General features: G+C 53.6%; 2 protein-coding genes across 13 annotated transcripts in view; both read right to left on the bottom strand.

Moving 5' to 3' along the window:
• Window positions 1–25: 25 nt before the first annotated feature.
• MDK (midkine) lies at window positions 26–5,189 on the bottom strand. 2 transcript variants are annotated; one of them, XM_002200118.7, is made up of 5 exons: window positions 5,035–5,189; window positions 1,666–1,745; window positions 1,404–1,565; window positions 1,135–1,296; window positions 26–713 (listed from the first exon to the last, which is right to left on the bottom strand). In XM_002200118.7, exons 2-5 carry the CDS (start codon window positions 1,742–1,744, stop codon window positions 688–690), a joined length of 429 nt encoding a protein of 142 aa, XP_002200154.5. In that variant the 5' UTR covers window position 1,745; window positions 5,035–5,189; the 3' UTR covers window positions 26–687. The 2 variants fall into 2 exon arrangements, with proteins under 2 accessions (XP_002200154.5, XP_012429530.5); XM_012574076.5 differs by having other exon boundaries at window positions 1,666–1,749; window positions 5,035–5,164.
• Window positions 5,190–8,377: 3,188 nt separating this feature from the next.
• DGKZ (diacylglycerol kinase zeta) overlaps window positions 8,378–26,972 on the bottom strand; it is a 54,754-nt gene continuing 36,159 nt past the window's right edge. For 5 of the 11 annotated variants that reach the window (XM_030274268.4, XM_030274272.4, XM_072929955.1 and 2 more), the window contains 19 exons: window positions 26,688–26,828; window positions 26,089–26,167; window positions 25,747–25,802; window positions 24,570–24,632; window positions 24,250–24,323; window positions 24,027–24,138; window positions 23,514–23,713; window positions 23,117–23,217; window positions 22,922–23,001; window positions 21,788–21,832; window positions 21,453–21,522; window positions 16,624–16,664; window positions 15,880–16,070; window positions 15,421–15,452; window positions 14,622–14,665; window positions 14,144–14,264; window positions 13,576–13,612; window positions 13,196–13,295; window positions 8,378–10,837 (listed from right to left, as the gene is read on the bottom strand). In XM_030274268.4, the coding sequence (XP_030130128.4) occupies window positions 10,721–10,837; window positions 13,196–13,295; window positions 13,576–13,612; window positions 14,144–14,264; window positions 14,622–14,665; window positions 15,421–15,452; window positions 15,880–16,070; window positions 16,624–16,664; window positions 21,453–21,522; window positions 21,788–21,832; window positions 22,922–23,001; window positions 23,117–23,217; window positions 23,514–23,713; window positions 24,027–24,138; window positions 24,250–24,323; window positions 24,570–24,632; window positions 25,747–25,802; window positions 26,089–26,167; window positions 26,688–26,828 (1,704 nt within the window). In that variant the 3' untranslated portion in view covers window positions 8,378–10,720. Of the gene's footprint in view, window positions 10,838–12,259; window positions 12,388–13,195; window positions 13,296–13,575; window positions 13,613–14,143; window positions 14,265–14,621; window positions 14,666–15,420; window positions 15,453–15,879; window positions 16,071–16,623; window positions 16,665–21,452; window positions 21,523–21,787; window positions 21,833–22,921; window positions 23,002–23,116; window positions 23,218–23,513; window positions 23,714–24,026; window positions 24,139–24,249; window positions 24,324–24,569; window positions 24,633–25,746; window positions 25,803–26,088; window positions 26,168–26,687; window positions 26,829–26,972 lie in introns of those variants that run through there. The other 6 variants (XM_030274271.4, XM_030274264.4, XM_072929952.1 and 3 more) reach the window with 5 other exon arrangements.

Below are 26,972 nucleotides of genomic sequence, written 5' to 3' on the forward strand. Positions count from 1 at the left end.
TGGAAAAGAAAAAGAAAAAGAAAAATTCCAAAAGGAGAGGTCCCACCCAGCACTGGTGTTGGCATGGCAAAGGCAGAGGGGCTGCAGCCCCAGCATGGACACACATCGTTAGAAGTGACAGAGAGGAGACACAGCTGCTTCTCAGGGCGATGGCTGTGTTTTCCTCAGCTGCTGCAGGTAAGTCATGCCCCAGCCAAAGGGATGCTGAAATAGACCCCTGAGGTGAGAGCAGTCCTTGAGTGAGAAACTTCAGTGATGGGGTTACTCAGGCATTCAACACCCAGCTCGTCCCTCTGGCACTAGTACATGGTGGAGCAAGGAGGGTCCTGGGCTTGCAAAAGGATGTGCTAAAGGCAACTCTCTTGTGCTGGAGATTGGAAAAATGTGTGTTCCATCCCAGCAATCTGAGCATATCCCAGTGAACCCCAATACCAGCCCAGAGGAGTTGAGCAGAATGCATTGGTAGTGCCCATGGGGTAGCAAGGAAGGAGGCAGCCTATCCTGCAGGGTGGGTGGGTTTGCTCTCTACAACACTAATGATTAAAACAAGGCATCACAGTGAAAGAGGAGGTCATGGAAAGTAGTAAGGAGAGGAGGAGGAAGACTGTAGTGTGGGCCAGCTGCAGCTGGACATCCAGTCCTGTAGGCACCATGTTGAGGGCCCGATGAGGATGCTGGTTTCCTGCTCTAGTCCTTCCCCTTGCCCTTCTTTGCTGCATTCAAGAAGCACAGGAGACAAGAGTTAGTGCATCTGCTGGCAGCTCACAGTCCCCCAGACACTGCTGTGGTAGAAAAGTAGCCAGCATGGCAGGCTGAGCACAGTGAAGTGGCTGCATCCCTGCAGGCAGCCTCCTGCCATGCCAAACCACATTTTGCACCATCCTAGTGAGGAGGGCAGGGAATCCCCATCCCACCAAAGATGGCAGTGGTATGTGGGGGGACCAGGGTTTTTCCTAGTAGCACCTGCATCCCACCTAGCCAGCAGCTGGACTTCGCAGTGCAAAGGAAAGAGCATCCTATTAAATCCCCTACACTACCAGCAAAGCCAATCCAAACAGGCCAAGGTACCTCTGAAAAACTCCTGGCCAGGGTTGCAACAGGACCCTTCTGGGGACATGAGTGGTGGGAACTGACCTTTGGACTTCGACTTGATCTTGGAGGAGCAGGGCTTGGTCACATAGACAGTCTCCTCACACTGGGCATTGTACAGGGCTTTCTTCAGGATGCCAGAGCGAGTCTTCAGGCCTGTCTGAGCACTACAGCCTCCCCAGCTCTCAAACTTGTACTTGCAGTCGGCTGGATGAGAGTGGAGAGGCATCAGAACTAGCCAGGACCTGGTGGGACGTTAGCCCCGGTGACCCAGCACACGGTGGTCCCCAACCACCCCACCTCCACGTACCTACCTCCAAATTTCTTTTTCCAGTTGCAAGGGATCTTGCACTTGAGCTTCTTACTCTCATCTTTGCAAGTTCCCTCGCGGTAGCCTAGGCCACAGTCCTTACTGTTGGGAACACAGGGTCCCCAGCGCCAGTCCTCGCACTTGGAGCCATCCTTCTTTGCCTTTTCTGTGCAGAAAAGTGGAGTGGGTGCTGTCTGCAGGGACAGGGGAGCATGCCCCACTCTGCCCCCCGCCCCACTAGCCCCCTGCCTCAGGCTGCTCCTCACCTTTCTTGTTCTTGCCAGCCTCGGCGGTTGCAGCCACCAGGATCAGTGCCAGGAGGAGGAAGAGACTCCGAGCCTGCATCCTGCCTTGTGGAAGAAGGAGAGAGGTGGGTTGGAGGTTGGGGTGCAATGTGGTGTTGAGGAGGGGCACTGTGGGCTGTGGGCAGCCTGTGTGGAAGTAAGACAGCAGCTGCCTCCATTGCACACACCCACCTACATGTGTGTGTACACCCCTGTGCCCTGCTTGTTGCCCCCCAGTAGAACATGTTCACTAATTACAACAACTGCCTCCTACCAGGGAGCTGCAGGTCTGGCAGATTGTTCCCACCCCTGCAGCCCCCCCATTACCCTGTATATAGTCAAAATCCTCTCCATGGGGAACTTCACAGCCCTCACTACATCTGGGGAAGGTCCTACAGTTGCCAACGTATTTCTCTTGGATCTTTTATCCATGACCCAGTAGGCTGCTGCCCCATACCAAAGAGCCTTGGGGCCAGGGAACACAACTCACATAGTACCTTACTCCAGTTTCAGAGGATGGCAGGGAAAAGGAAAAAAGCCCAGGAAAAGAAACCTGCTTCCATGAGAGGTTTGAAAGTTATATCAGTGTATTAAACAGCAAAAAAAGCAGCCACAATGTGGGAGCTCATTGGAGAGATGGAACCTGCTGCCCACGCCACCCATGCATGCAGGGGGTGTGCATGCACCTGGGAGCAGCTTTGTGACAAGGATGCACACACATAAAGGTTCAGCTCTGGGGACTGTGCCCTGTCCCCCTGCCCTGGTGGCCTTGAACCATGGCTTCTCTCTGGCTGCCATCACGAGACTGTGGGATGTTGCTGCCAACACTGGGGTCCCAGATCCTGCTCTCAGTGGGAACAGGAGTGCAGGCATGCAGAGCTAGCGTTTCGAATCTGGAGACCCCTTCTCTGTTCCCCCAAAGGCTTTTAAGATGCCACCCATATCTGTGTGGCAGCAGCCATCTAGAAAATACATGGCACCTGCCCTGGCTCTGTGACGGGCTTTGCAGCATTGGGCTGTAGAGGACAGGATGAAACACAGGCCCAGGGGACATCAACGAAGGGAAGAGCCCAGGGTCAGCGTTTGCTCCTTCCCCTGGGCTCCCTGGGCAGCATGCCAGAGAGAGCAGCATCCCACATTATTCAGGCTCCAGTGCACTCACCTTTCATGCATCCGCCGCCAAGCTGCCAGCTTTGCTCTGCATTGAACTGTCACAGGGAATTACACAGACCGGCTGGCTGAGGGCACAGGCATGGGGGTGAGATCTGCCTTCCCCCTCACCTAGCCCGGTTGGGAGCCATCCTGACAAGCACAGCACAGCTCAGCTCTGCTCCCACCCATCTGCCTTCAAAGGGAACAAGGGCTCAGCCAAGGTGGGCTGGTTACAGACGACAAGGCTGGAGCTGAGCTGATGTACAGATATGGCTGTCCCACTTTCTGCAGCAGCTCTTATGGGGTAGCAACTCTGACATCCACATTATTCACACCATCCCCCTGGTTTCAGGTCTTCTGTTAACTTCTCCCATCCTTTGCTACAGAGCATTTCCCTGTGCCCTTTACACCTACCTCCCAGCCCAGCACCTTCTGCTCAGGCCCTTCTGACATGGTTTTCAAGCCCCCAGGGCAGACAGCCCCAGCTCTCTGTGCTCACCTCTGCCTCACCTCCAGGCACAGACTCCCTCTGTTTGCCATGGGTGCAGTGGGGCCCTGCCCATGTATACACAGGGACGCTAGAAGGATAGCCTCTGAGGGGATGACCAGCTACAGCTACAGCCCCAGGGACCCCTGAATTTGCTCCCAGGCTCAGCCCAGCATATCACATTCCCCAGGCACAGGTTTGCAGAGACCTTCAGTCATGGCTCATCCTAAAGCATTCATAAGGAAAAGGGAGTGTAGTTTCCCAACTGGTTTTCCAAACAGCCAGGCAAACAAAAGTTTTTCCTGGCTGGGCTGATAGTACCTTCAGGCATGCCTGCATAGCCCTACTCCTCCTGCATCCCTGCGGGGCTCTGGCTTCTCTCCTCCTCATATGCTGCCTGGCTCTCACATAACATCAATCCCTGTTCTCTCTTCCCCCTCCTCTAGGTGCTCTGGGTTTTTATGATCTAGGATTAGCTCTAAAAACAAAAATAAAATCACCTGGTGAAGCTGAAGCTCTAAAAAGAAAAATGACCTGGTGAAGCTAAAGCAGAGCTCAAATACCCACTGTTGCAGTGGTAAAGCTTGGACCTCTCTCCAGATACCATTCCAGGGCAGGTAGTGCGACAGACTTCTCCTAAGACGGCCCACACATCTTCCGCAGCTCCTGATCCCTCAGTGCTGTCCCCATGCGCTCCTGGGAACGGAGTGGCGGCTCGGCTAGCACCCCCTCACAGCCCCTTTTCCAATAGTGGGACCTCTCGGCTCGGCTTTGCTCGGCTCAAATTGCAGCTGGCTCTGGCAGTGGTGGGCTCAGGACTGCTGTCCTCCCTCTGCGGGCTGAGCTGCTTCCCAGCCTCCGGGCAGGCAGCCCGGCACTCGAGGAGCCAGCCCAGCGCTCGGGAAGCCCGTGGCCTGGAGGACAAGCACCGCGACAGCAGGAGGTTCCCTGCTGCCTGGAAAGGGGACACCAAGCATGTGCCCGTGAGCCAAAGCGTTGGCACGGCCAGGAGGCTTTCCTAGAGGTGCTGAGGGAAGCCCGGGGGCTATGGGGCTTTCCAGCAGGCGGCCTCACCTTCCCCTCTCAGGGTCGAGGAGGTGCTCCAAGGGAAAAGGGTTCTGCCCCTGCACTGAGGGCAGAAGGGGAGCAGGCAGCGCCCTTCCGCACCTCTGCCCTCTGCTCCCTCCTCAGGGTAGATGCTGTGCTGTGAGCCCCGTAGAGCCTTCCCCTCGCCCTCCGGAGAGGCGGGCGGCGGTCGAGCCCTGCTTCGGGGCAGCTCCCCGGGCTCTGATCGGAAGACCTCCGCCAGCTGCGTTCTCCCCGAACCAGTGTGGGGTGCTTCGCCCGAGGAATGGGGGGTAGGATACCGGGCCACTGCCTCAACCCATCTGCTCTCCAGGAGCCCTGACTCCCTACCAAACTCCATCCTGCGGCATCTTCAGGCTCTTCCCTGGCTCCTCTCAGGCGATCCTGCACTGGCGGGGGAGGGGCACCGACCCCGGTCGTCCGGGACCAGTCGCCCTTTCCTGCAGGTCCTCCCCAGCCAGAGCCATTCCCCCATCCCGGCAAAGCCCCATCCCGCTCCGGGGAGCCCTCAGCCTGGATGACTGCCGCCTCTTCGGGGAGTGATGGGCGGTCGCCGCTCGCCTCGCTTGGGGCACCCACCTCGGTGGGGCCCGACCCCGAGAGCTGCGGGCGGGGGCCGCACTCACCTGCGGAGCGGCGCGGAGCTGCTGCTGCTGCCTTTGTGTGGCGGCCGCGTGCGGAGCCCCGCGCGGCGCACAGCGGCCCCTGACGTCGGGCTCGGCTGGCAGCAAAAAGGTGGCTTTTTAGCCCAAAACTTCTCGCAAGCTCCTCCTCTGCCCCCCGGCAGGCACAAAGGCAGGGCGGCGGAGGGCCGGCCCGGGGGCAGGCTGGCCCCTCGGCCAGTGGGGCGGGGGCAGCGCGGGCCGGCGGCGAGCTGTCCCTTGTTCCCCCTCATCTTCCTGTTGTGCTCCCCAACCCGTACCCGCGGTGCGGTACCAGGGAAGCTTGTGCGGGTTCAGCTGACCGTGCACCCCAACATCAACGAGTGGCAAAAGGGTGCACAGCTGAAAAGTGAGACACCGTCTCCCCTGAGGGCTGCTGCTCTGAGTTCAGATGGAAGCTGGGCCTCGGTGGAGTAGAGGGAACCATCCTGAGTCTCCACCAGCTCCGTGGATGCCTCCTCCATCAAGGTCACTGGTATCAATGGATCGACCTTTCATGGTCTCTGCCCTTTTCACTCTCCTCTGCTTGCTCTGCCCCTCGTGGGAAGTTGCCAGGAAAGGGGTACTTGCTCAGCTCCCAGAGCAGCACATCACTTACATGCTGTCCCAAGCATCTCCCCAGTTCCATCCCTTGTGACCCACCTGCCTGCCCCCAGCTCAGCCATGCTGCGGCCCTTCTCCTTGGGCCAAGCAGTGGTATCCGACTGCTGGTGGGAGATGAAAACGACCTTGCAGATGTGACTATTCCTTTCCCCCATCCACCATCTTTTCTTGGGAGGTGAGCAAGGCAGCAGCAAAGCCAATTATCTTTTGGAGTTAGCAGCCAGAAAAGAGAGTGTCATGCAAGAAAAATGGAGCTCTGGTAGGGAATGGAGCCACTTCACCTCTTATCCTGGAAGAAGTCTGCTGAGAGCAGGGCTGCCACAGGTGGGGTTGCAGGGCGGGGCTGTTTTTTGTGGGCTGCTTTGAAACCAGGAATCACTTTCCAAGAGATTGCCGCATTTATTTGCCAGTCTGCCAGCAGTTTCCTAAACATCTGCAGAGGTTTTGAGGGGAGCTGGTAAATGTGGGAACATGTCATCTCCCCTTCCTGCTGCACACACAGCAACAGGTACTGCTCTGGGTGGTGAGGGATCTGGAGATGCCAGGCTGTATGTTTGAGCCCAGGATGCAGAAATGGATCCTGAGAGCTGGGCAGGTAGCAAAGCCAGTAACCTCCCTCCATTGTTTGGCCTCTAAACTCAAGCTCAAAAAAGCTGCTGAAACAAACTTCAATGTAAAAAAGGAGAAGGACTTAGGTTTACATCAGGTTTGCACATCTGAATCACGAGACTGTGATGAGCAAACCAGGGCCTATAGAACTGTTAAAGAACTAGGTGTGGAGCAAGCACTGCTGCTTCTCTTCAGCTGTTTCTGACCAGGAGCTGAAGATCTCACCAGAGTTCCCAGCATAAGGTACGGTGAAGTCCTGTGTGCTAGCTGTGTGAGAGAGCAGAGATGCATTGGTGCACATCACTCTCAGCAGTGGCTGTGCTTGGTCCCTTTGGGCTCTTTCTGAGGGACATGGGGGGAAATGGCTCCTTCCCCAGCTCAAATAAGCAGCAAAAGGCTGTGATTGCAGAAAGAGGTCTCATACTGAGGAAAGGAGGAAAAAAGATGGAACGTGATCAACCCAGGTGCATTTCCCTGCAATAGGTTAACTTGAGCTTTTTACCTCTAAAAATGTCACAAGCTAATTCATGGCATGTCAGCTCTGCATTTCCCATCTCTGGTCAAGGCCTGGTCCTTGGGGAACTAGTAGTGGATGTTGCTGCAGTGTCAGTGCGGGGACACAGCCATGCATGGAAGAGGAATGACCTTATCCTTGTTGAGGTGTGTGCCAGGTAATCATTAACAGGGCCAACTGCTGTCACCTCAGCTCTGCGTAGCTGGGGCTGGGCTTGCATTGCTTTCTCCAGCCTGCACACATGCACCTGGTGCCTACACCCCAGGTGTGCTTCCATCCCACAGGAGGGCAGACAGACCTCCGAACCTCCAGCACCTGACTAAAAAGGAGAAAGAGGGGATGTCGACAGCCTTTGGAGAGAAGGGCAGGACTCTGCCCCAAAGGTACACTGCCCCTCTTCAACACTCCTCATCAGAGTGATCACATAGCAGGACTGCTTTTCTTCCCCACTGGCTATTTGACACTGGGGCGGCTGGAAGACTCCAATTGCCATGGTTACTGACAGCCTCCCTGCTGAGATGTGGGCCAAGCGCCAGCATGCTGGGGTCTGGGCACTGAAGCAGAGCGGCCCCCTCCTCCCAGTTGCACGTACACCTGGTCCCTGGGGAGGCCAGGACAATTTGGTGTGCCTTACGCCTGCTGGAGATCCGCACTGTTAGCTCTGGGCAGGAGCTGAAGTTTGAAGACCATGAAAGGGAGGCACAGTGGGGGTGGAAGGGACAATGCAGGCAGGGAAGGAGGCTGCTTCTCCGGGCAGAGAAGGGCTGGCAGGAGCACTAGGCAGGCTGCCAAACTGCTCCTAGAAATACAAGTCTGAGTATAGCTCCGCATCACCCACTGGCTCCATCACCAGCATGCCATCGGCCACTGCAATTACCTCCTTTATCAAAGAAAACTCCAACGGGATAGAAGTGCTGGCCACAGTCATCCTTATGAGTCTGAGGCCTGGAAGCAGAAGTGTCCCTAATCCTCTGCTTTTGTAATCAGAGAGTGGTCCTTCCACCAGAGACGCAGAGATAATTCCTGCTCAGTGCTCAGCACTGGAGGCAGAAGCCCAAGACTCCCTGCTGGAGCTGGAAATGAAAAGCAAGAGCCCCTTGGCAGGCTTATCTCCCGCAGAGCAGCATGGCTGGGGACAGCTCACCACAAAAAAAGGCCAACAAATGTTTTGAAACTGGAGGCTGGATGCTGCTCTAGTTTCCACTGACAGCTGCGGCAGCTGCTGGGGCTGCTGCCTTTGCCCCAAGGAGGAATAGCAGGCTGCTGACTCATGCTTCCAAAGCCTCCTGGATCACTTGGGAAGGCATTGCACTTTCTCCCTTTCCCAAATTACACTGAGCGTTGATGTATGCCGCAGAATGGAGAAGATCCCTCAGGACAAAGACCCCGTATCTAGCAACAGTCTCAGAAGGATGCTGTGCTGGGAAGTAAACAAGGACGTTGGCCAGCAGGGAACTCCCAAAAATACCCCCAAGTTTGGACAGGGGCAGAGGCCCTGGGATCCAACATTGTTTGTGCCATGCAGGGCATCCGTTGTGCGGTGCCCACTGCAATCTTGCGGATGCAACAGGAGACAGGAACTAAAACATCAATCTCTTTATTTCAATGGCAAGAAACAACAACATCCAAACAGTCAAAGTTGAAAAGCAGTGGGAACACAGGCTCGTGCCAGGCCCTGGGCCGGCTGGAGCCAGCACCCTCACATAGTTACAAAAATACAATCCTACGACAGTGTCTAAGACACACAGACCCAGGTATTGCACAGAACCCCTGCCCTCGGGGGGGCAGGGTAACCAACACCTCCTCCTTCTTCACCAAAATATAAGCAGACTTGGAATTGCACAGCAACTCAGCTCACAGGTGCACGGAGGGGCCAGGCAGGGAGGGGGACAGTGTGTCTCTCAACTACCTGTACAAAAACTATAAGGGAGAAAGGGGAAAGCTGAGGCTTTAACAAAAACTATAAGGGAGAAAGGGGAAAGCTGAGGCTTTAAATGCCTCTGGGCCAACTTGGGCATCCCATCTGGGGCAGTAGTGGTATGGACCTCTGAGAAGATGACAGTGCCTTGTTTATCAGTGGCCTGCTAGCAGTGCTGATGAGAACTCCAGGCATTTCTGGAGTGTCCTAGATGTCAATGCATTAGTACACTATCATTATTATTTGCCAATACTGACAGTGGTCCCTGGGCACCCTGCACTGCCCTGCGCCTCTGTTCCCTAGTACAGCATCCCCCATCCTTCAAGGAAACCCTGCCCCTGGGCAAAAAGTCCGAAGGGTATTCTGGTTCCCTACAGTATCCTCATACCCTTTTCTTGGTAGTAGGAGGGATTCAAACGATGCCACCCAGCACTACCCAGTGGGCACAGCCTGCATGTGAGTGCAGAAGGACTGCAGACCACTCAAGGCAGCAGTAGTATCCTCTCCTAGAGCCAAGATGTGAACAGCAACCCCCTTCACAACCACTGCACACCCAAGAGTGCCAACCAGGTCTGCTAGGCTCAGAGCCATCAGATTTCTTCCTCTGTGGGCACCACCTCCTGGTCTCAGAGACTCAGTTCTGCAAAAGCCTTGCTTGATGCTCTTTAAAAGGCCTGGCTGGATGTCTTGGCATCAAACACTCACAGCATCAACAGGGGAGATAGACTGTGGTGCTTCATGCCCCATGGCAGGCGGTTGGTGAAATTCCTTCCCACTGCAGACATGACTCAGGGCTAGGAGCCCTGATGGTTCCTGGGAATCCAAATCCCTCTTTCTACCAAAACTGGAGAGGGTGAGTTCATGGTCTGCCCATGTGGGTTGTGTCTCAGCTGTGTGAGCTTCCTGCAAAGCCACGTGCCCAGTTTGGGGAATACCAGGAGTCTCAGCCTAAGAGGATGCATGTTGCCAGGCTGGGGGGAAGGAGGGGATCCCTGAGAGCAGCACTGACCCCTGCACTGCCCATCCAGCCCCGTGCAAAGTCTAGCATTGCTGGGGAAACTGAAGCAAGGAGGGCAACTGAATCTAAGTCAGCATTTGGGAAATATAACAGGTGTCACTGCTGCTACTGCACCAGTCGCGTGCAGCTCTCCACCATCCTGCAGCAGGCTCACAAAGAGACGCTCAGCAGAGTGGATGTGCAAACTGTTCCACCCAGCCCCATGGAGAGAAGCGTGGTGGGAGGGTTTGGTAGCCTTCCTCCATGGCATCCCAGCCCTGAGTCAGACTGCTGACTGAGCACTAAAGGCCCATCAGGAGAGCACCTGCTGCCCTACTTCCAGCTGCACCAGACCCAGATGCTCTGAGGAAAGGCTGGATGCACAAGTGACTTCCCTCCTGCTGCAGAAGGCTCTGGGTAGGGCAACACAGAGATCTGGTGCAGCCTCAGGAGGGAGAAGAAGGCTGGGCCAGTAAGTTGTGGTGCTTCCTTTGGAGCAGTCTGCAACTCGCAGCCTCTGCAGTCTATCCATGCAGCCTGTGCCTCCCCCAGCTGTGCCAGACAGGAGAGGAGGAACAGGACACAAACCTAGCCAAGCACCAAAAAGAGGAGCACTGCCAGCAGAGAGAGGGGCTGAGCAATGATATCCCACAAGGATTATAGGTAGGAGCCTGTGGAGGAGGCACTGGCATTGCTCCCATGAACAAGGGTGACTGGGGGCTTCAGCCTGACCTGCTCCAGCATGGCTGGGGATAGAGCCCACCTAGGGCAGGGAACGTGGTGAATGAAAGGTGAAGGGGTAGACACACAAAGAATCAGGCTTCAAGTCTGAAATATCCATTGTCCTCATAAACAGAGTTCCAGCCCAGCCTGGGGCAGAGCTCTTCTGTATCCATCTCCAGGGACCAGGTTGGCATCTGGGGAGGGTTGGGCCAGATACAGTTCTGCCAGTTGGCATTGTACTCTTCTCATCCTGCGTGAGCGGGCTCGGGCTAAGGCATGCCAAGCACTACACAGCTGTCTCCTGGTCTTCCCGCTGGATCATCTGGTAGTGCTGTAGGTTCTCGAGGTAGGCAGCTAAGTCGGGGTCATTGGCTTTCTCAGCACGATGTTTTGGGGTGTCTCCCTGTGCAGGGGAGACAAGATGTCAAGAGCGCTGAATGCCGTCTAAATGCTGTTTTGGCACCCAAAGGTGTCCCCATTCTCCCATGTGGCTGGGTCCAGCAGAGCCTGCAGCCAAATCCCAAGTCAGGCGGAAGCCAAATGCCCATTTGCTCACCATGGGATCAAAGTGTGCTCCTGAGGAGCCTGACTGCTGCAGGCCTGGGAGCTGTCCCCTGAACAGTCATCAGCTCCAGGCATGGGCTAGGACACGACTGACTCTGGGCAACACAAGTCTCCCAAGAAGAGAAAAAGGCTGGTCTCCCTGACCTGCTCTTCTCCTGTGCTGGGGAGGCAGGCGGGAAAGGGTGAGGAATGAGGGGTATGTCTGGGGAATGCCCAAGCATACCAACCCCCCTTCCCTCTCACAGCCTGGCTAGCACTCCAGGTCCCAGAGGAGGATCACATTTCACCAGCTTATTGCAGCCATCTGGATTGTGTCCACTAATGAACTCCCGCACTCCATAAAAAGCAAATCTGTTAACAGCTCCCAGCTCTGTCTCCTCTCCCCCTTCCCTCCTCCTGCTCCTTGCTCCACCTCTCCAAGTGCTCAGGCTCTGCTGTGCCACTGAGAAAGGCCACAGAAACCTGGCTCTGTCGTTCTCATTGAAAACCAGCCCTGGAAGGGCTACCCATCCTTCCTGGCTCATCCCCTGGTGCACAGCAGGGCACGGGCAGCTGCAGCAGTGTGCCGAGGCCTCGAGAGCAGCCCACAGCTATATTTCTCCATCAGGAACAATGGTCAGACATGCAGAGTCCTCCGCTGGGCCTGGATGTGCCTGTGCACAAAAGCCCATCCATGTGTGGCTGCAGAGAGGTATCATGCAGCAAGAAATCTCCTTGGGATGTGCACCCCATGACTGGGCACACCTCATGGTCCTGCACACAACCCCCAGCAGCCACACCATCAGAGGACGGAGCCCAACCACTCTGTGCTTTGGTGCTGGCTCTCTTTGATGGCCTCCTCCCCACATCCCCTGAATGCAATCACTCATTTAACAGAGGAGGAATTAAGCTTCTTTCCTGTTCCCCTGCAGAAGCCCCTCTGCATCACTCCTGCCTGCAGCCTGAAACCGGAGCTGCCAGGGCCTCCCTGCCCAGCTGGGCTGAGGCGCTCCAACTGATAAGGCTCAGCCTCCCTCACCATGGCAGGGAGTGGGATCAGTCTGCTCCAAACCCGTGCTACAGGTCTGGGGTTTCTAATGAGGTGGATCCTGCCTGTGCAGGCAGGCTGTGACCCGGAGCCCCTGAGAGGTCAGTCAGCAGCACAGCAGGGTCCCCAGGCAGCCACAAACCCAACATGCGACATGCTTTTGCACAGGCACGTGCAAACCGATTCCCTGGGGTAGCCACATGCCTGAGCAAGGTTCCCTTTTGTGCTGGCAGGCTGGGGGCTGTTCCTCTCCTTCAAGTAAATGAGGGGGCTGGGGACAGAGAGGGGCCATGCCACTTGCCTCTACCAGCTGACTCTCCATTCAGGCCAGCCCCGCTCTGGGCACTGTGCAAGGTCTAAGCCTTAGACAGGACCAAGGAAGAGAGATGGGGAGCCAGAGATTATCTGTACTGCATTCTCCTGGCAGCTGCCTAACAGGGATGTGCATTGTCTAAATTGAACCCAAGCTCCACCATCACCAGCACCCCGCAACTGGACTCCTAACAGGTGTCCCAGACCCACAGATTGCACCTTCTTGGCTTGTTCTACATCACCTCTGCTACAGCCCATCACTACAAGCCTCCACCAGAGAGATCTGACCATATCCTCTCTGCCATATGCCAGCCCTGGGAACCTCCTGTACCAAAATATGGCCCCGAGCCCTCCCCTTTTGCATCTCTTCTGCCAGGGCTGGCACAATTCCCTGGCACTAAGGCACAGCTCAATTAACTCGGCATGTGAGAGGAAGTGCTGCCACTGCTTGCTCCTGCTCCCCGCAGGCCAGCTTCACCCGACAAGAGGAGCTCCCAGATCCCCCACCATGACTGCCGGTGGGGGAGAGCGGGGGAGTCCTGCAGCTGGGAGGGAGCTTTCAGGGAGAATGTCCTTGCTCTGACCCCTGAGGGTGGGAAGGGGGAGACAGGGATGAGACATTCCAGCCCCTTGCTTCTAATTTAATAAAACAACAGGGAGAGAAGCGCCAGGAGAAGAAGGATTTAACCCCTCTGTAGCTGGGCTCTACTGGGCAAGCATGAGTACTCCACGTCACCTCCTCTCTGACTGGCAAACACCTCACCCAAAGCACCACTGCTCTGCTCTCCTGCTGGTTCTACTCCTTGCCAGCCCTCTGGTCGCCCCAGAAAGTCCCACTGCCACCGTTCCAGCTGTCACCTGCAGGTCTGTCTTCATGAGCGAGGCCCCAGCCTCCACGATGTAGTGGCAGATAGTGCGCTGGCGTAAGGCTGCAGCCTGGTGCAAGCTGGTTTCACCGCTGAGGAGGAGAAAGCAGGAGATGTGAGATGTCCCCCTGAACAGGGACAATCAGCACATGCAGGTGGCAGCAAGGGACAGCAATTCAGCAGCAGCAGGAGCTGATTGTAAGTTGTGTGTTTGTGCAGGCAGAGGAGGGGGTGCTACTCAGGGGCAATCTGTCCAAAATTGACTGGGAATCATGGCTGGCAATTAGAACAAAGGCAGCTGAAGTGCCCCTATAACTGGTCACTTCACAGAGGGTCTGGCCAACAGGTAATGCAAGTCAGGCAGTGACTTACTTCTCCTCCTCTGTGGCATCAAGGATTTCTGAAGGAGCTGTGGAAAGAAAGAGTGCAGGTGAGTGAGACCTGGCTCTGGGACAGAGACAGACCTGCCTACTCCCTGGTCACAGTCTGCATCATTCCATAGGGGCTGCTATTTTCATGCTGCTTGCAAAAGTCCTAGCTCCAAAAAACTCAGGTCAGCAATGACATCTGAGCCTAGATGATCCCAGGAAAGAAGAACTGGTTGTGGACTCACTATAGAGAAATATCTAAATAAAAATAAAGCTGTCTGTATTTCAGTGGTAACTGCCAAAAACAACAGGTCAGCTGCCCTGAAGGCAGAAGCAAGACACTGAGCAATGTTTCCCAGAGAAATACTGATCCCTGCCAGGAGGCAGCAATAGCCATGAGGACACCCAAGTACTGGCAGACAGATGCCAGGAAAAGTCCATACACCAGAAGGATGATGTAGCAAACCCAGAGGGAAGGGATCTAAGCCCAGGAGCACTCCCTCTGAGCAGAGGGTTGATTTTTTTGGCTGCCAGGCTCCTTTGCTAAGAGTGGCACTCTGACTCCAGCTCACCATTCTCAATGATGTATTTGACGATGTCCTTGCTTCCTGATTTGACAGCATGGTGGAGGACGGTCTGGCCCGAGGAATCTCGCACCATCAGGTCTTTTCCAGCTCGGTGCAGCTCTTGAAACTACAGGATTGTCAGATTGCTCAGGATGAGTTGCATTTTCCAGCTCTAAGCCCCAGCATTATGTACCTGGAGTGTCTGACAGGTTGTGTGGATATTTGGTGCTGGTGGGGAGCTTTGTCCAGCTCAGCCATGTTACCAAGTCCCTTCCCTTCCCTCTGTGTATCCCAGGAGACGAACCAGGGCTCCTTGGCAGAAGCCTGCCTGATTTCTAGCCACCACTCTTAAGAAAGGCCCTTGACAGTGCTGCTCCAGGGCAACCGGGGAGTGTGGCTGGCAGAGCTCCCCTTAGCCCAAGGGGTACACCAGCCCAGGAGCCAGCCTTGGCTGGGCATTGCAGCAGGCTGCTGGAGCACCTACCTTGCTGAAGTTGCCCTTCTTGGCAGCTTCTATCAGAAGGTCATCTGCAAAGAGAGACACATCAGGGTCAGAAAAGTCAATCTGGAACACTGCTTATCTAATCCTGGAGACAACAGCTGGGCACCAGAGGTGTGGAGCAGGAGCACAAGCTCCTCCAGGGATTAACCCCTTGGTCAGACTGCATTTACATGGGTTCTCCACCTTCAGGAATGCAAGGAACAAACCAGGGAAAGGAAAGAGACACCATGTAGCTAAGGGCTGCAGCCAGATCTCAGCCCTAGGGAGGTGCAGGGGGAGTAGTCTCTGCCCTTGGGCAGGATAACTTGTGATGAAAATGGGGAGCGGGTCTCCTGAGCATCAGCCAGCAGCCAAGATGCCTCTCACCAATGACTCACTCACACCTCCAGGCTCCAATCAAGCTTCAGGAAACTCTTTCCATTTGTTCAGCTTGGTGAGGCCCCTGATCTAGCGCTCCCACCTCCCCAGGGAGAGGCAGAGACAGCCTCCCAACCCAGTCCACAACGCTCAGCTCTGCAGGTGGGGGATTAACCCCTTGCCACATCATTTCCCGCATGCTGGAGCTGGGAAGGCGCCTGGCTGGGCCACTCCACAAATCACTGTCAGGTCTGTTGTGCTCACCTCTGGGTTGCCTGCCCACAGGGCTCCATGTTTCAGAACACATGGAACAACAGGACTCCTCCCTGTGCACCAGGGAAAGGATAGGCAAAAAAACCCCCATGGCAGGAAAACAAGAGTGCAGCCTGAGAGGGGGTATGACCAGGGGTTGGACTCCACTCACCTTTATGTGGGAGGCAGCGCTCAGGCTCAGCGCTGGAAGGGAAGAAGAGAAAGTGTAACTTACCCTGCCAGTCCTGGCCCTAATGTGCATGCCACCATTAGAGGGTGGCACTCCTTCTTCCCTGCTCTGGGTTCCTCCCCATCCCCACTCCCATTTCTACTGCTACTCCTGGCACCATACTCATCACTGGCCTTAGTTTGGGTGAAAGAAACCCTTGTCCTCTGCCCCACAGGCCTGGAGCTTGACCCCATGGCTGAGCCACCTGGTGATGCCCCATTACGTAGGGCAGCACTGGGAGAGGAATAGGGAAAACAGGATGGCATCTCATCCCTTGGTCTTACTCAACACTGAATTCCTGCTTACTTCCAGGGAGCTCCCCTGTAATCTGGCCCAGGGTTGGCTAGCTCTCCCATCACTGCCCATTGCTCCTGAGGCCCAGCACCCCCATTTCAGACTCACCTGGGGGCAGGAGAGGAGGGTGGAGAGGAAGAACAGGAAGGAAATGCAAAATGGTGTCCAGGGGATGTGGCAGATGAGTCCACGAGGTCAGGCATGGCAGGAGAAGTGCTCACAGTCTGAGTGACCACTAGCTCTGGGTCCAGCACATAGAGCTCATCCTGAGAGATCTCTGTCACATAGTTGAGGTGTTCCTGAAAGACACAAGTCAGGACATGCTTCCTCAGAAGCAAGACCTACTTCTGCAAGACTACATCCCCTCATATCCCAGTGGTTTGTGGCCCACCCATTTGCACAGCAGAGCAATGGTGGCTTGAAGAGTCTTGTGCCTTTGCATCTCCTTGGTCTTTTCAGGTTTCCTGTCTCCTGCTGCCTTAGCAACCTTGTAAACCTTATCTCCACGTTCCCCCTCCCAGATCATTAGGGAAAGTATCTAATACTGGTGAAGATGATCTCAGCTGGTGGGTCCCCAGCCAGTCTTCCTATGTTTGCTATTCCTTACCCACTGGAGAGCCCTGCAGGCAGCTTTCAACCAAGGTTCTGTGCTACCACCCAGGCTTCTTCCCTTTTCTCTAGAAACCTGGAGGTGCTGAGCCTAGTCCTGGGCCAGGCTTGTGATGCCAAAGGCCATGGCAGTGGTATGAGACCTGTGTGGCCCTAAGGCTATGCCTGCCTGTTGGTCTGTGTGCAGGTGGGACACCCAAGCACTTCCCAGGAGCTGATGGTGCAGGATGAGGCTGGACTCACCTGTGCGCGGTCTATCCTGTAGAACCGATCGGCCGTGGTTGCTGTAAGACAGGAACAGAACGAGATGGGCTGATCCTTGGTGCGAGACAAGGAGATGGCCTCTTCCCAACATGAGTGACAGCAAGCTATCCAGCCACTTTGCTTACTACCTCCTCCTCAATGACTCCTGGCAGGGAGCCACAGGTAAGGCAAGAACACAACTGAATCCAGATTGAATTACTGCACTCCAAGTTATTTTCAAGTAGAAGTTGAAGTAAAAGAGTCACCCAACATAGCATATACTTATATGTATGTATATATGTACAGAGAGGTATTTTTTTTTCTCCAGGGTAAACTACCTGCCTGATAAGTCATTTAGCTGACAAGAGATTGGTTTTCCTTCCTTTCATTAGAGTCCTGCTCTCGTTCAAGGTTAAATGTTCTCATTTAACTCATTTAGCTAATAAAGGCTAACTAGCAGCAGGGCTGAACCACAGAAATGATAACAGCATGTATGGGATGTATCCATCTTGCAAAATGTCTGCTTACATGTATATAGGATTGCTACAGTTGAAATTTGCAGGTGGACTCCAAAGCACATTCACCCCCATTGTTGGAGAGAAACTATAGACAAACCCACTGTTTCTGCATCTGTTCACAAAAGCCTAGAAGCTAAACCTAGAATTAACACTTGTCCCATTAACTACACCTCTTTCCCTTTTATTAGAATATCACATTTCATACAGATGTTGAATCCTGTACAGAACTTTATTGATAAGTGCTCTCCCAAAAACCTCTGGTTGCTGGCATTGCTGACTGCTGATGCCATAGCCTTTCTGGAGGCTTTCAGATGCTCCAGCATTATCCCGTGCAGATGAAGCTCAGGGCTATGCAGTGCACACCTCAGCATTCACTTATACCACGTGAGGAACTGCTGTGATTAACATGGCGCACCTTGTTGAACAGTGCTGGGGACACAGAAATGGGGACACTACAGGGGGCTGGGAGAAGAGAGGGTTCAGCCCCCTGCTGACTTGACTAAGGACCTTCATGAGGCCACTCAGAGCATGTCACTGCCAGGCACAACAGAGCATGCAGCTGTAGATCCAAGCAACACCAGCTGTAGATCCAAGTCCCTATCTCTTAGGATAGCAGGAGAGCTTCAAATCAGCCTCCAGCCTGAGTGCATCCCTCTTCCTTAGAGAAGAGATCACCACAGAGAGAGAGGAGCTCCAACAGAGCAAGTGGCTATGCTGGAGCCAGACACACACAGCTGGCATCCCCAGGAGAGCAGAGATGGGTTACGGATTTAGGGCATCACCAAAGGAGACCAGAACAGGTAAGGGCACAGTGACAGCACAACTGGATTCCTATGCAGGGAAGCATTTCCCCAATATCCTGACAGGCTGCTGGTGCCAGTCCAGGAGAGGTTGCTGCAGTGGGATCCTTGCAGACCCAAGGAAGTCTCTCTGCAAACAGAGTGGGGATGTGCTAGAGCAGATGAGAGGAGTGAAAGAGCCATGTTTATCCTGGTATTTGCATCCAGGGAGCTACTGTTCAAGGCCTATAATTCAGCTACCTGAATGAACCTGGGCTGTATTGAATGAGACTCTAGTCTCTTTCCTGAAACATTTTCCTGAGCCCAGAACCTGCTGCTGGGAGACTGGCAGGAGAAGGGAAAGTGGCCCTGGTACAGCAATCCTGGTAGTGACACCTGAGAGCAGCAGCACCAGCAACACCATACACAGGGCTGGAACCTTGAAGGGAGAAGTTGCACCCTGTCTGCCTAGCACGAGGCTTCCCAGGCCCACTTTGTAACCCATGGCTGTGCTCTGCTGTGGTCTACTCGCTGCTTGCTGGGCTATCAGAGAGATGAAATGCTACCGGTGGGCATTTCACTCAGCCAGCTTCCAGGTACAGAGGGAGGTTCTTGGTCAGGGAATGCAAAGGGAGAAGAGAAAACTACTTTCAGGCAGGGGAGAAGCAGCAGCTGGAGCCTAGCAGTGAGGCTGCTCTCCCATAACACTGCTATGCTCATGGTGAGCCCGAGCATGCCGGAGCAGGAGGGCCCCCTGCCTGCACAGCACAGGAGAGCATCCCCAGCAGTCCCGCAGTGACAAACGCATGCCACCAAGCTGCCTTCAGCTCCAGGGCAAGAGAACTGCAGACTCCCTTTGCTCCACTCCGGGTCAGCAGTCAGACACGCAGCCTGGGGGAAAGCACTGCTGTGCTCAGCCCCAAAGACCCAAACATCCTCGAGTCCCAAGCCTCATGGTTCCCTGTTGCTTCTCATTGAATGTCTGTTCTCTCGCCCCCCAAATTCATAGAATCACAGAATGATCGAAAAAAATTGCTTACGTTGGAAAAGATCATTTGAGTCCAACCATTAAACCAACCCAGCCAAGTCCATTGCTAAACCACATCCCTAAGTGCCATATCTCCACATCTTTTAAGTATCTTTAGGGATGGGGACTCATCCATTTCCCTGGATGAGTCCCCATCCCTAAAGTCACAGTCCACAGCCTGTTCCAAGGCTTGATCCCCCTTTCAGTGGGAAAAAAAGCCTCCCTGATGCAACTTGAGGTCATTCATTTCCCCTCATCCTCTTGCTTGTTACTTGGAGAAGAGACCAACACAATTTGACACAACCTTCTTCCAAGTAGTTGTAGAGAGTGATAAGGTGTCCCCTCAGCCTTCTTTTCTCCAGGCTAACCAACCCCAGCTTCCTCAGCTACACCTCCTAATATTTGTGCTCCAGACCCTTCACCAGCTCCATTGCCCTTTTCTGCACATGCTCCCGTACCTCGATGTCTTTCTTGCAGTGAGGAGCCCAAAGCTGGATGCAAGATTCCTGGTGTGGCCTCACCAGCACTGAGTACAGGGAGACAATCACTGCCCTGCTCCTGCTGGCTACACTTTTCTTGATCCAGGCCAGGAGGCCATTGGCCTTCTTGGCCACCTGGACACTGTCAGAGACTGAAATAGTTCATGCCTCAAACAATGGTATAAAGTTTTACTCATTGTAACTATAAAAAAAACTGTATAAAAAAGCTACAACCAAAGAAGCCTCCCTGAAGATACCTGACTGGGACTTTGGACTGAAAGTCAAACTGTTGAAATTAAATAAAGGGAAAACCCATTCTTCAATCACCTGAAACAAACAAGTAAACAAGGACAAGAATGTGAGCCAAACCCAGCAGTCATGCTAAGAATCATCTTTGGCTTGCTTTGGGATGGGGGAGGCCGTAGCCCACAGACAAATTTGCTAGGAGGAGGTTTGCACAGATTTGCCCCCCTCAACTGAGGTGTGGGGAAAAAGTTTTGGTGTGTCGTAACCTCTGCTTTTGGGCTGTGAACCCATCCTCCCTTGCACAAACTGGCTATGGAACCCCCAACCCTGGGACGGCCACATCCACAGGACATTGATGTGAGGGCAGCTGAGGGGGTGTACTAATCCATCAAAGGCCTCCTGAGGTGCACCCATAGTCATTCCTGAGGCCTTGCACCACAGGACTGCATGTAATGCAACAAACGTGGAAGAGACAATGGCAAACTCGCCCCCTACCCCGGGGAGGTGCTTGGATTTTCCTACCTGGCCTAAGCGTATATCAACCCATCAGATTCTATTATTTTCAGGGGGACCTTCACCATCAAGAAGACCAGCTGGAGAGAACCACTGGAACATCACTGGGATCCATGGAGTGTGATACTTTTCCTTGTTCTGTCCCTGTTACTCTCTTTCTGTCCCTCCCATCTGTTTTCTATTTGTCTCTGTCTCTCTCATATTTACTGTCAAATAAAACCCATACTATTGTCACTGACATATGGTCTCATTTGCACCTTAATTTGGGCAGGGGCATTCCTAAGAACCTTAGTAATCAGATCCTGACAGATACACACACACACTGAATCATGTTCAGCTGCCGTTGACAAGTACTTCCAGGTCCTTTTCTGCTGGGCAGCTTTCCAGCCCCTCTTCCTCCAGCCCGCAGCACTGCATGGGGTGGTTGTGACCAAAGGGCAGGACATTTACTTTTTTTGAACCTCATGCAATTGGCCTTGGCCCATGATGAGCCTGTCCAGATCCCTCTACAGAGATCACTCCCACTCAAACTTATCTGCAAGTGACTGAGGTGTGCTTGATCTCATCCAGCCTGACAAGGACAATAAACAGGACCAGACCAATACTGAGCCCTGGGGATGACCACTGGTGACCGGCTAGCAGCTGGATGTAACTCCAGGCACCACTATTCTCTGGGCCTGGCCCTCCAACTGGTTTTCTGTCCACTGAACAGTGAACTCAGGCGAGCCATGAGCAGCCAGTTTCCCCAGGAGAATGCTGTGGGAAACAGTGTCAAACATTTTACTGAACTTCAGGTGGACAACATCCACAGCTTTTAACTCAAGATGACCGCTGAGCAGGTCATCTTGACATAGGAAGAGATCAGCTTGATCTTCTTCCTTGCCTGACCCCTCTGAAGAGTTTAGAGCTATCCATTGCAGCATCCTAGTTGTGTGACTTGTCCCACCATGTCTCTGTGATGGCAACTATGTCATAGTTTTCTTGCTCTGCCATATCTTTTGGCTCCTGTTTGTAGCTCATGCTGCATGCATTGGTGTCAATGCACTTCAGTTGGGCTACTCATTCCTTCACTTTTTTGGGCATAGGAGCTGTAATTCCTATGCCCTAATTCTCAGGTGCTTCTGTGGTTTCTAAGGCACTGATAACCCTTGGAACTTTGCAGCCATGTGGATCTCCATCCCCTACCTTCACTGAGCTGGCAGACCAGAGGACCTTGCTAGCACATCATCAAACCCAGTCAACGCTCCTAGGGGAGGGTGATACTCACAGTCCAGAAAGCACCACTTGGGTGACAGCTTCTGGAATGACAGTGTCTTCGGCTTGGCTCCATCTCCCTCCTGCATAATAAAAGAGAGGATAAAGATGTAGCTTATGGCCTCTGCATCTCTCTTCAGAGCATTGCTCCTGCTCTGGGAGGTCCATGCAGACATAGAGGACCACAGGTACTTGTATGAAATTGAACACAGGCACAGCACACTGCAGCAGGGAGCACCATGGGGCAGACTGGAGCTGACTGTAGAGCAGTGTCACAAGACGAGCCCAGGAGACTGGCACAGTGGATATGACAGATGGGCCCAGAGGACAGAGAGAGGCCATACACACCTGAAAGAACAGGCGCTCTAAAGCAGAGGGCTGCGCAGGGAAATCCTGCAGAAAGGCAAGGTGTCCTGTTACAGCCTGTGTCTGGGCAGCCCCCCAGTCCCTCTCTCACACCATTGGAGTTGCTTGATGTGTGCTGCCATATCTGGCTTTACACACTGTCTGGCCGAGGTACCTGGTCCTTGCCTGGCTTTAAGGTTGGAGCACAGAGCTTGCCCAAGGAGTGAGAAGAGGTAAACTATGAGGTGACCAAGAAACACCAGCCACACTGCGCAGTTTTAAAGGTGCAGGAGATTGCAGGGGCATCCATCTACCACACTGACTCAGCACGAGAGCATTACCCTGTGAACCCAGGAGCTGCTAGCCATGTGCCTGCCTGTGTGTCCTCACCAGTGCCTGGGCACAAAGCAGGCAGGTGACACGCATACACAGCAGGCACAGCAAGAGGCAGATGCCAGTGTGCCAGCCCAGGCAAACATCTCTGCCACTCAGCTCTGAGGGGCTCTACACATACACTGGATGGGGTTCCCACAGGCACAAGAGCCAGCTAACAGCAGACTAAGAAAGGTCCCTTCAATCTTCTGTGCAACAATCAGATTGAGCAGTGCAGCACCAGGAGCCACACTATGGGTTAGGAAGGCATTGTTCACCAGGAGCAAGAGTAATACAATCTGTGTACAGGTCACAGACACATGCTAGTATATTGGCAAGGACACAAAATTAGTGCTTGCAAATGAGAAGAGTGGGAGTGGTATAAACCTAATCCAGGCATCTGGAGAAGGCAGAGCTGTGACAGGAAACCCAGAGCCTGTGGATGGTTGAATGGTTATAGGCCCCCACAGGATGTGTGCTGGCTTTTTATACCACCCTGTAGTTTTTCAGGGTCTCTTTTTGGGCTTGGAGAACAGTCAGAAGAGTAATGGTGAAAAAGAAGCTGCCAGACAGCAGGGAGCAACAACGCATCCAGCATGGGACCCTGCCTCCACCACATGGTAAAGGCAAACCATGACCTCTTTAGCATGACCCAAAGCAAGAGTGTGTGTGGTAGTGTGTGCAGGTCAAGGTGGCTTAGAAATCCTTTCCCTGAGTCCCTTCATCCTCAGTATTCAGCTATGACCACTTTGCATGCAGACTCACCTCCTGCAGCTTCTCAATCTGGGTTCGGCACAACTCCAGGTCACTGTCTCCTGGAACCACGATGATACCCAGTGGCACAGCTGCAGGACAGGACATAGGCTCAACTCAGGGAGAAGCATTCCCAACACCTCACACAGTTTAGCTACAGGCTTTGCCAGACATGGGGACTGCAGCTCCCACCCCCTGGTCACTCACAGGCTTCTTTGAGCTTTTCCTTGTCATAGTTCAGTGCCTCATAGTCACGCATGCTGATTCGGCTCACCCGGATCCGCAGCCGCTCAGGCACTGGCTGCTGGCTGTGTGCAGGGGGCAAGGAAAAAGGAAGATATCAGAAAGTGACACCGTGCTTTCTCCTTATTCCCCTAATCCCTCCAAAACAGGCAAGAATATTGTATAGACTGGGGTGGGGAGCTTGGCACCAGCAGCTTCTCTAGCATCAGGGTCTGGCCTTACTTCTGTGACCTGATCCCTTCCCAGACCTTACCCAAGAAAGGACTGAAATGCCTCTGTCAATGGCAGATCAGTCCTGTCCCTTTCCCTGCCAACCATCCTTCCTTGGAGAGGAGGTGGCAGATCGGTCTGAGGAACCTACTCATTGAGCAGAGGCATGGAGTTGCGCCGCTTGGTCTTCTGCACCATGTTGGCTTGGTTGCGCAGAGAAATGTGGATGCAGGAAGCTGCCAGCTTGCAGGGCTCTCCATCCACCTGCATGGGGATGGCCTTCGATGTGGTGAGAACCACCTGCCGGCACTGACAGAGCCGCTCCCCATGGCCACCGACTTGCAAGGCAGCCTGTAAAGGGTCCAGAGTGAGAGCAGAACATGGACCGAGATGTGGATGAGGGGAACATCCATTGTCATCTGGATGTTACAAGTGAACCAAGTTCTGAGGGTCTTAGATTTTATTTCAGTGAGAAGGAAGTCACAGAGACCAGGGCATGACAGCAGCACCTCACCTAAATCTTAGAGAGCAGACACTGTCATATAGGTCAGCACCACAACTCCTCCAGAGAGGAGCTGTGGAGCTGTAGGCTGGCTGACACCTGGTCAATGGGACCATTCACTCCCCTGGTTTCTTCCTACAACTGACAACAGCACTGACTCACCAGCGATGTCATGGTGAAGCCAATAACTTCAATGCAGCCATCATCATGGCGCTGGGGCTCAAAGTCATGGTGCTCCCCAGGGTTGCCCCAGGGCATGGTGCCTGCACAGTACCTGTGAAAGGACAACAAGAAATGCCTGGACTGACACCCCAAACCCAGGCAGGGATCTACAGCACAGGTGTGAAAAGCCCAGCATATGAAGACAGGTCCTGGGGGTGCTCACCTTGGGATGTTAAGGAAGACCAGGCACTGGGGCTTCAGGTCCTGAATCTTGGAGGTCAGGTCTGTCCCATCACACTAGAGACAACACAGGGGTATTCAGGCTGCCGTAAGGGGGAGCCTGGCCCATCCTACCCACTTAGTAAGAAATAGCCTCCCTCCTCTGCTCCCTACAGTGGATGTTCTCCAAGTCAGGGGAAGCTGATGCTCCCAGGAAGCTCCCCATCTGCTCCCCAGCCCTGATATACTCAGTGTACCAAGGGACATTCCTCACACCTCCACAGCTCACCCCCTCCCTGGACCAGAGCACCCCAGCACACTCACAACCAGCCTGACATGCTTCGCCAAGTCTTTGGAGCTCCCTGTGAGGAAGTCGGAGAAGGCCGTCTGCCAAGGTAAGAAACAGAGTTAGTGCCCAGGTGTTCACCAGAATGGACAGCCAGGAAGTCTGCCACTGACCTGCAACTCAGCCTGCCACTGACCTGCCACAAAGCTCAGCTGCTCAAACCTGTAAAACCCCCTTTTCATCCACCATCAGAAGTCCTCTTCTCCTCCAAAACAACCTGATCCCTTCCTCTTGCTATTTTGCCTACCAAAAACCTTGAGGCACCTTTAGTAACATGCTCTAGTATTCCCTTGCCAGCCCAGTCCTGACTTTAGAGAAAAGCTGGTAAGATGAGTCTCCTCCAGTGAGAATTATGTAACAAGAGACAAATTCAGTCTCAAGCTGTAATGAAGCACCACAAAACAGCTGAAGTTACTCCATCTAGAGATTCCAGGAGGGACAGCATGGGTCACCTTTGGGTTTAACTGTGCAGTCAGCAAAAGAGACACAAGCAGAACAGATGTGAGATGGTACACAGCAGCACTCGGCCTTTAGTACTGCTTTAGTAGAGCAGGATACTTTAATACCACTCACCAGACACGTGGCTAGAAAGTATATTGAGGATGGGGAGACAGAGGAACAAAGATGATACTGGGACACAAAGCTCTAGAGGTGAGACACAGGAGGCTAGTGTAATTAGCCAGGAAGTGTAAGGTATATAAAAAAAGGTATATAAAAGTATATACCAGGTCCAAGGTATATAAAAAAAAGACCAAAGTAGTATGCAGCCTATGGAAAGGCTTCCTTTTCCTCTGCAGGAGGGACAGTCTGCCTTCCCACAGCTCCAGGGAGGTCCTGCCTGGGTGACCACCCGTGAGCTTGAGATCAAGAACAATAGTGGCAGGAGATCAATACAACAACTGTACTGCAGGCAACGGAGCAAGTTGAACGGCCAGCAGCACTCACAGCCAAAGGGGAGCTGTGACTCCCAGAGCTGCAGCATTTCTCCAACAACTTTCCAGCTTAGGGTTGGGGTCTTAGCTTGGGTGCATGTGAAGGTCCATGTAACTTAAATGGGTGAGTTCAGGGTGCAGACAGGAGGCAGGCCCATGACTGTGCTGCAGCTGATGTTAAGGCTGCTATGACAGCAGGCTCAGATATCCCCCCCACACTCACCCCAGCGTAGAACATTTTATTCCGAAACCGGCTGTTGAACTTCTCTGGGTTGGCCTCTAGGGAAAGGAGAAAAAAGTCCAGGTCACTGGCCTACACATGGAAATATTTCACTTGCCAGTTCTCCTCAGACACAGCTTTCCAGCCAGCCTCAGCCAGGGGTCTGTCCCCAGCTTTTTTCCTTTGCAGCACCCCTCTTCCCCCTTTGCAGCTTGGACTTGCTGCTCATGTTTCACCTCCAGCTCTGTCCTTGAAGCAATTTTCTTGTTCACTTTCCTGAGGAACCCACAAACAAGAACAGGCCCATCCCACAGACCCTGACCAAGTCCTGCCACCACCCTGTACCTCGGGATTCATGGAACTCCAGCGTCACCCGTGCGTCAAAGCCAAGGCTGAAGTAGTTATTAAAGACATCCAAAGGGAGCTGAAACGGAAAGGAGGAATAAGGATGAGGCTGCCAGCATGTGCCCATGGCACAGATGAGGTCAGGTTACAGCAGAGCCACCACTACAGTGCTCATGAGGCTGAGGGGACCCTGCCTGTCTTTTCCCTAGGAAAATACAGAGGTCACCAGCCTGAGATGATGGATTAGTTCCTGGCTCCTAGGGGTAAGAGAAATGGCCCAGGAGGACACACTCTGCTTTCTGAGGTTTCTGCAATCACCCATGTTTTTGTTAAAGAAAACAGTCTCACAGAAGACTGGGCTTATACCTGTTGCAAGTTGTGGTTAAAAACTTTTGGTAGGCATTTAGTTATGAACTCTGCATACTCTCTTGCTATGAGTGCTGTGGCTCAGAGCCATGAACAGAATAGTGGAATTGGAGGAATGAGAAGTAAACACCAACCCATGAATGTTAGCCCCAGGTGCTGGGACTGCCTAAGCCAGTGGCAGAAGAGAGAATGCAGACCTCTAGCACAGGGAACATAGAGAGGAGGTGCCTCACCTTGTCAGCAGCTGCCTCATCTTTTTCCTCAGGGTTTGTGTCAGGGTTTGGCTCCACATGGAGGTTCCAGCGATCAAGCTGCACTATGTTCCCGTCTTCTACATGTGATAGGATCTTGGACAGAGGCTCATCTGTGTAACCCTGGTGAGGAGAAGGATTTGATGAGTCTCATGCCTGCCTTCCACAGAGATACCCAGACAGCAGGCTTCGGTAAGGCATCTCAGAGTAAAAGATGTAGAAGAGATCAACTCTACTCAAATGCACATCAAAATGGGACTTGAAATT

Source organism: Taeniopygia guttata, chromosome 5 (genome assembly GCF_048771995.1).
Source record: "Taeniopygia guttata chromosome 5, bTaeGut7.mat, whole genome shotgun sequence".
In the NCBI taxonomy this organism is placed as follows: Eukaryota; Metazoa; Chordata; class Aves; order Passeriformes; family Estrildidae; genus Taeniopygia; species Taeniopygia guttata.